General features: G+C 38.2%; 1 protein-coding gene across 1 annotated transcript in view; it reads right to left on the bottom strand.

Annotated features, from left to right (window-relative positions):
* Positions 1 to 1,174: 1,174 nt before the first annotated feature.
* Positions 1,175 to 8,476, bottom strand: part of STK32C (serine/threonine kinase 32C) — a 210,420-nt gene continuing 203,118 nt past the window's right edge. Inside the window, exons 12-13 of the mRNA XM_014521764.2 lie at positions 8,430 to 8,476; positions 1,175 to 6,454 (exon numbers count right to left, since the gene is read on the bottom strand). Coding sequence (XP_014377250.2) covers positions 6,316 to 6,454; positions 8,430 to 8,476 — 186 coding nt within the window. The 3' untranslated portion in view covers positions 1,175 to 6,315. The remainder of the gene's footprint in view (positions 6,455 to 8,429) is intronic.

The raw sequence follows: 8,476 nt of genomic DNA, 5'->3' as shown, positions 1-8,476 counted from the left end.
AGGAAGCAGAAATGTGAAAGGTCTGCTCAAAGGGATATAGGCCATACAGAGCGCTCTGTGACCTTGCTCTGCCTCTCCATTTTCTCCGAATCCTCCACATAGTGATACATGCCCCTAGCGTTCAAGCTACTACCAGATACAACATGAATATAGATGATCTCAAGCGTCTTATTGCCCCTCTGAGTGTTTGTTAAATCTCCAGCTGGGAATCATGCTGCTTGGTGTCTGGAAGATGCATATCTTTGTCTCAAACTGTCTAGACTCCGAAGGCACGATGCAGCACAAGGAGAATGTAAATAAGAATGGGGAAGCTGGAATCATTTGAAAATGCCTGGTCAGCTCTTTCTTCTTCCCTGAGCTGGTATGGTCTCCTGATCCACTAATGCAGATGAACAATTGCTATGGATTGCCTACTCACCAGCTAGTGAGAGTGAGTGAACATTGGAGATGATGGTGAAGAAGGGTCTAACTCAGGTTCCAAGGCATAATTTGGCTACCTTCTCCCACTTACCTTACAGATGTGTGGGAACAAGTGGTGGTAATTATAGTGGGCAACCATTGCTTGTAACCTATACAATGGCTTTCAGTGCCTTAGCCTTATGTTTGCCTGGAACAAGTTTGAATCCATTTTTCCAGAAACAGAACCACATATTTTCTTGAAGAAATAAAATGCCTTTTGCATGTGTTATGGAATACTGCAGTGTTTATTTGAGCCATACATTCTGAGGATATCCTCCTAATATTCTGTATATGCTATAAAGGCAGTTGTGGTATTTTTAAATTAGGCAGATAATACTCCTTGAATTCTGGATGAGTGACCAAAGTACCAATATGGAGAATATAATTGCATATATTTATCATTGCATGTATTTATCAGATTCCATATTCTTAATATATGGATTACCCATGGGCACAGTAAATGGATGTAAAAATGATGTTGCCTAGGTCTCTAGATTTTTCATGAGCCTAATAAAGGGTATGTAACAGATGTATCATATGTTCTGGCTATTGTACCTAATTCCTAAAAATTGTCAGCCTTTGACTATGTAAACAAGGAACATGACCGCTACCTGGCCTTTTTTCAGACTTTAATTTGCTTCTGTTGATCAACAAACCTAGAAATGACTGTAAATATTTCAGGTATTTTAAAAATACACATTTATTATGCCACAAATGCAATGGCTTCTTGGCAGTATCTGCAAAAACACAAATATATTGCCATAACTTAAATTTTTTTTTGTATAATATGGTACTCTTTTCATGCAATAAAAATTACAGAAATGTATTAACATAAAATACAAGGATATACTTACAGATCTGATTTATACTTTTATGATTTTTTTTAAAGTAACCTGCAAGGCAGCAGGATTTCAGCACTGTCCTAAATCAAGTTTGTCATACATGTTTCTACCTTTTATTTTATTACCTTTGTTTGCTCTGTGGCAAAAAATAGACCAATAAGTAATTGGTAACAAAGGAACCATTAAGGCCTGGTTCTGCATTCCTTTCATGTGCAAAATCCCCAGTGAAGTCAGCTGAGTTCAATGAAACAGGTTTTTAAAAATATTTTCAGAAATTTGTAATGTAACAAAGAAAAAAATGTTATTTATATTATAGCAAGGACTTGAGAGTAACAGAATACAAATGACATTACAAGGGCAGTGGAAAACCAAAAAGACATTGTAGAAAGCCATTCTACAGAGAATTATTAATACAGACAATATTTGAATTTTTTTTGGCAGGTCAAGTTCAGTACTGTGGTACTCAGGAATAAAAGACAGCAAAAATTGTCATTAATTTATGTCAAACCCTACACTATGAAGATTTATAACTATTGTCTTTCATGAAATTCACCATGAATTTGCTTGTGGACCAAATGCAAGATCTGGCTCAAAAACAAAGAGACCTACTGTAAAAAGAGAAATAGTTCATAAATAATCAAACCAACATTGTTTTTTAAAAACAGGAAAAAACTCATTAACAAATTAAAATTGAGCTTTAAAATAGCTTGAAGTCATCCGTTTCACACTTTGGATTGAGCAAAGAACATGTTTAATTTTATTTTTGTTACTAGTATAATCAGATGTGTGTGGTATACTTTGTTTCATACTTTATTTCAAATAAAGTTCCACTTTAAGAGTGTTTCCACTAGTAGGCTTTTACTGTTCACTTACTGTTTATCTCCTCTTTGCTGTACTCCAAAATTCACACTGACTTCAGTGGATTTTTAATGAGATTTAAGAAATTCAGGATTGTGCTATAACCACAGTTACAGATGTTAAATCTTCTTACACCACAGAGATCCTAGAAAACATGTGTAAAACATGTGATTTCCATTTTCCTAGTACCCCAGTAGGTCTAAGAATAATTTCTTCTAGCATTAGGGTTAGAATACGTGACTTCAGTGTCTCTCAAGGTAGTAAATATTTGCTGGCTGCCAGAACTGGGAGTCTGTATTCTTCTCCTACTTGCTTGTACACATTGTGGGCCTTGGCGATAAATAAGAGACAAATCTAAACTTAAAAAATATGGGAATTTACTAAATCACAGACTGTGCATTAAACTCCTGAACCCCAAAGAAATAAAACTTGTTAAATAGTAATGTTAGGAAAATGGCATGAATGAAATAGGTGAACAGAGAAAAAATCCTATTGCCCTCAAAAGTTTTATATGTATCAAATACAGTTTTGCACAGGACATGAATAAAATAAACTGAGACAAACAAGGTCTGATCTAATACCCAATAAAATTAGTAAAAGGACTCAGATTTTAATGGGCATTGGGTCATGCTCACTTTGTCCACAGTTTGAATCAAAGACTCATCAAAGGAACATAGGAACCAGGACAATGCAGCCTAGTCAAGTAAAGAGGCAACATTAAAATTTTCACAATATATTTATTATAAAGCCTACCACACCTCAAACGCTGTGTACCCCATAAACATCAGAGAGGAGAACTGGTACAGTATGCTGAAGTGTATAAAGTCTAACATCCTTTCACACATTTTCTCTCAAAGCAAATATAAACACACAAATATAAAACAGCCACATTCAATGAAGTTACATCACAGATGAATCTGGCCCATTATATTAAGAAACCCATCTTTTTTTCTTTAACAACAAAGCAAATCTTCATCCATGTCTTACCATTTGTCTTTGTGCGGTTACCATATTCTTGTTATCTCTTCTCTGGGGAATATGCATAAATAGGCATCAATAAAACCTATTCCCCAGATTGGTATTAGTGAGGTACATTTGCATGCATTATTTAAGATGAAAATGAGTACTTGAATTATATTGTACTCCTGGTGTTTCTAATGCACAGTACAATGATTCTAAAAGTCTCTTGTTGTCATGTTGTTGTTTGCTTCTTATAGATTAAGACTTAGAAATACAGGTAGGTGAGGCAGAAATCATGTGTGAACAAGTTTTCCAAATCTTGTTTCCTTAGGAAATAATATCTTGCACTTCAGTAGTGCCTTCAAGCAGCCAGATTTGGCCCCTAATGATTTGATTCTAGAAGCCTTGATAATGAGATGCCCTCATTTAGCTTTGCTGGTCTATGTTCAGTACTGCTGAGGACATTCTGCTGAATTGGCATGGCAAAGTAAGCGACAGAAAGAGGAAGTAAATGAACAACAGACAAAGAAAAATGAACCGAGAAACAAACATTTCATCCCTATTCACTGCAACTTGGACTTCAGGGACTATTGACATCATGCCCCAAAGACAGCAGTGAATGTTATACTGCATTTTCTATTATATACATTCTGATGAGAATGACAGAGATCCTCTTTAACTGAGAGGTTGCTGACATTCACTTGTTAGGAGTGCCTCCACATCTCACAGGTAACTCATCCAGTCTCAACACAACCCATGTTCCTCACAATTTTAATGTCCCATCACTTTTATTGTTGAAAATTATTTACATGAGCAATAAAGAGGAGGGAAACTGAGGCTTCTGAAAAAGCCACTTATACCAACAGAATAAATCTCAAAATGTTTGTTTCCTTCACAGACAATTTTGTGTCCTTCATTTTGTATTTTTGTTCCATGTGTTCCCCATTTGAATCTTGGCAGGTTGAGCGGTATGTTCACATCTATTTACATCAGAGTTTATCAGATTTTTTTTTATTCAAATGCAAGAAAGAGTCCATCTCCAGTACTACAAATGAGGAGCATTCTGATTCAGTGGTCTGAATAGGGATGAGTCAAGCGTTGCTATTTTGAAAAGGGAGGGCTGATTATTGTTGGGTTTGATTCTCTAAAAATGTTCTATCTTATTTTTCCCTTTCCCCAGGAGGAATCGGAGGGAAACAGAGAGAGACTAAAGCAAACTATGGCTTGGATCAAGACAACATTACGAGTCTTTAAACTCATTTGCATGTTTCTCAAGGGCAGGAGGAAAAGGAAACTCTCCTTTGTTTTAATGAAGTTTGTGACAAAGCTGGGGATATAAATGTTCTTCTGCAGCTGTAGGGAGGAGGGAAGTATTTATTTAGACTTATGCCAATTCCCTACTTCAGTCTGCCATTAGAGCAGGAATAGTGGATAGTAACATCTAGGAACATTAACATAGTTGGTCAGTGTTCATTATCTGTAACGAGCTGGCTCCAGGGTAAGGGCGTATTCAAGCTCTCACAGCTCTGATTTGTTCTGTGTATGATGGAATGTGGATGTTCACGACTCTAGCAAGAACTATCATCTTCTACAGTTTATTTACTAACAGGACAAGCCATTTACCTGGCTGCATCCTAAAAATAACTGTGCAACTGGTATAAAAGCTTTGGCTTTTTTCCCCACAAGTTGTGCCTGCACACTTGAACTCATTTTTAAAGATTTTTATGAAAATTTGGTTCTGCACAATTTTTACCACTTACTAACTTCCACATAAAACTGTGGGAAGGTAAGTATGTCTTGTCATCTAACATATAAAATTGCTCTATACCGGCTATACCTTTTGTATTTCATTCATGGAAATTGAAAACTATACAGTGAGACAGCAGAAATTGCCTTGAAAGAGTCTACATCTGTTAAAAACATTCTACACCCATTTTGCTCCATGAATATACAACAGTGATGCAAACTTGGCAACCTCTTTTAATGTCTGGTAACAAATTGATTTGGATAGGTCAATGCAGCTATGAGATCTATGTACACCACAATAATTGCAGGATATAATAGAACTGATTTGGTACTATTACAGTAATAGCAACCTAAAGCCACTCTGTAGTAGATTAAGCCACTAACATAGAAAAGGCTTCTGGAACAATGAGAAAGGCAATATCCACAGCTGGAGAAAAATTAAAAGAATGCCTGTCTTAATGAGAAGCTAAGACAGGTCCCAGTAGTTTATGTACAGTACTTTTACTTTACACTTAGAATAAAGAGAAGGGTTAAACATATCCCCCTCTTTCATCCATAACTGAGCAGCATTTTATGGCTACCCACTATATACGGCTCCAATAAAACTGTAAGTCCAATACAAGTTATGCCCTACTAACTTCAATGAGTTGAGAAAATCTTTGTTGCTTCTGATTCCTTTGCTTGCAGTTGTCCATTTCCTTGGAACAGGGATAGCCACAAGAATAGATTAAATATTTAAGGCCAGATTCCCTGGTCTTGTGCTGCTGCTTTGTTTCACACTGTTAACAGACCCTGTTTGTAAAACTAATGTCCAGGCCCAGAAGGATGTGGTTATAGTGAGTTGGCAGTATGCTTCTGCATAAGGCTAAAGGAACAGGGTCGTGGCTTACCCTGCATGATCCTCTGCTCTTCAATCTCTTGAGGCTGTTTACACTTGTCATAAATTAGAGAAGCCCTTGGACTGCTCTAATCTACACAAGGGACCAGTCCTATATACTGAAGTCTCTGCACTGTGGGACTGCAAATGTGAAACTTGCATGATCTCTGCAATCCTCCCTTACACGCACACACACTCACTCACACTTGCACCACATGCTCCTCGATTTGTATCCAAAGATCTGGTATGTTATCTTACTACTCTACAACTTGAGTCAGTGATCTGCCATTTAAAAAGAAACAAGAAAGAAATTGAACTTTTTCTCCAAGGTGTTGCATAGCACATATCTTTCCCCATAGTAAGTATCCAGTGTTCGAGAACTGGCAATCAGTTTAACCCATGAAGTCAGTTCTTAAAGAACTATCTGCTCTGCTACAGCTTTGGGATATTGATTCTGTGACTTTTTTTTCAATTGAAGTACTCGGCATACAGCACATAGTAATCAATGCAACCTGAGAATGATTTATTCAAGAGACGCATGGACTTCTGGCCCTTTGCCTTGAAGCTGTAGTCCTAGCTGCTGCCTGTAGAAGAGCATACTGAGCTGCACATATTTAAATTGGAATTCTCAGACTCAGCTTCTGTCTCAGCTTCATCAGTAGTTTCAGGAGGAGAAACAGACTCATTCATCTGTTCTTGACTCTTCTTCAGCCTGTCCAGAATATAGGAAACACATTATAGGATTCCTCCAAGTACCAGGGACTCATGAAAACTGCACCCTTCCCACAAAGCTAGAGGAGCTGAGACTAGATACCACCTAAATGGGAGGAGGGTCCCATTTTGAAAAAATTATATATTTAGCATACAAAGGTATATCATTCTTGGTAATGGCTGAAATGCCATTGAAACAAATGCTGAATGAAGTTGTCTATATTTTTTGTATACTTGAAAGAGGCTTCTCTATCCCAACTGTGCAATTAGTCCAGTAAAATATATCAACCCCAATAACTCTTGTCTCTAGCATAATTCCTGGACTATCATGGCTACAATATCACTTTAGCACCACTTGTATATACTTGAAGTTGTTCTAACATATCCTAACATTTCTATATAAGGTGTTGCCTTTGAACCATAATCTTGTTTTTATAGCATAAACAAATCATGAACAGTACAGCTTTTGTTTTAAATATTAGGGCATATACAGTTGCATTAATTTGTTTCATTGAACAGCAAAAATGGCACCCAACAGGAAGAAGCCGCTTTTCAATTCTAGTGTTTTTATTCACCCACTGTAGAGCCTGGAGAGCAATATACTATATTTTTTTCACTTTCAGCGCAGTATTCTCAAAGAACACAGTTGGGAGGGGATTATAAAGGGATGGGAGAGGATTATAAATTTACTCCTGAATCTTCTAGATATTCTAATCACAGAATCATAGAAAATTAAGGTTGGAAAGGACCTCAGGAAGTCATCTAGTCCAACCCCCTGCTCAAAGCAGGACCATCCCTAATTATATCACCCCAGCCAAGCCTTTGCCTACCTGGGTCTTAAAAACCTCCAAGAATAGAGATTCCACAACCTCTCTGGGTAACATGTTCCAGTGTTTTACTACCCTACTAGTGAGAGAGTTTTTTTCCTAATATCTAACCTAAACTTCCCTTGCTGGAACTTGAGACCATTGCTCCTCATTCTGTTATCTGCCACCGCTGAGAACCGTCTAGCTTCATCCTCTTTGGAACCACCCTTCAGGTAGTTAAAGGCTACGACAAAATCTTCCCTCAGTCTTTTCTTCTCCAGATGGGGCCTCATCAGTGCTGAAGAGAGGAGAATAATCACTTCCCTCAATCTGCTGGCAATGTTCCCAAATCTATCCCCATCTCTCTCTGGGCACTGACAGATGTGCAGCTCTCTGCTCCAATTCATGGCACTTCACAGAAGGTGCCATGTGTTAGAGCCAACCCCCCCCCCCCCCCCCCCCATCCAACAGATGTTTGCTGTTGGGTTTGGGGGGGGGGGTGATCAAGCTCCACTTTGGAGCTGATCCAGGAGGAACTGCCTGTCTGTAGCCTCTCCCCACTAGCTCTGCCCCCCATTCCCAGCTCCAAGGTGGAGGGCTCCGATCCACCTGCCCCTCCAGCGCAGACTGGGTAAACCCCAGCCCTTAGCTTCCTCCCTTCCCTTCTCCCTCCTCTCATCCTGCAGACAGCACTGGAGATCATGTGCAGGGACAGACAGAAGTTAATGAAGATGCTCTGCTTTGGAGCACCTTCATCTGAACCCTCTTTAAATGACAGTTAATTTGTCATGCTATTGGACACTTTTAAAGTGCTCTGCAGCTGTGCACTTCTGTCAGGGCCTGGCTGTAGAGCACTTTCAAGAGGTCAATAGCGTGACATATGTCACTTCTGTCAGCACCTTCTGTGTACCGTATACTTGATTTTATCAGACCATTTAATAATCAGTGAAACTTTCTGGATTTTTTTAGCTATCTCTTCTAAGTAAGAAGTTTTAATCAATTAACCTACTTTAGTGAAATCAGTAAATTAGAACTGGGCTTGTGGCATGATATTCACATTTCCAGCTTCCAGGAACAATATTTCATTCTTGTAAATCCCAAAACAGCTAAGTAAAAACAAAACAAATCAAAACACACTCTTTTCTTCTAAAAACATACCCCCTCACTCACTTCTCTCTGTTAAAAATGACAAAGTCTTGCTGGATAGCTTCAAGGCA

This window comes from Alligator sinensis, unplaced genomic scaffold (genome assembly GCF_000455745.1).
Source record: "Alligator sinensis unplaced genomic scaffold, ASM45574v1 scaffold195_2, whole genome shotgun sequence".
NCBI lineage: Eukaryota > Metazoa > Chordata > Crocodylia > Alligatoridae > Alligator > Alligator sinensis.
Note: the sequence above shows the minus strand (reverse complement) of the source record. Positions and strands in the feature narration are given on the sequence as shown.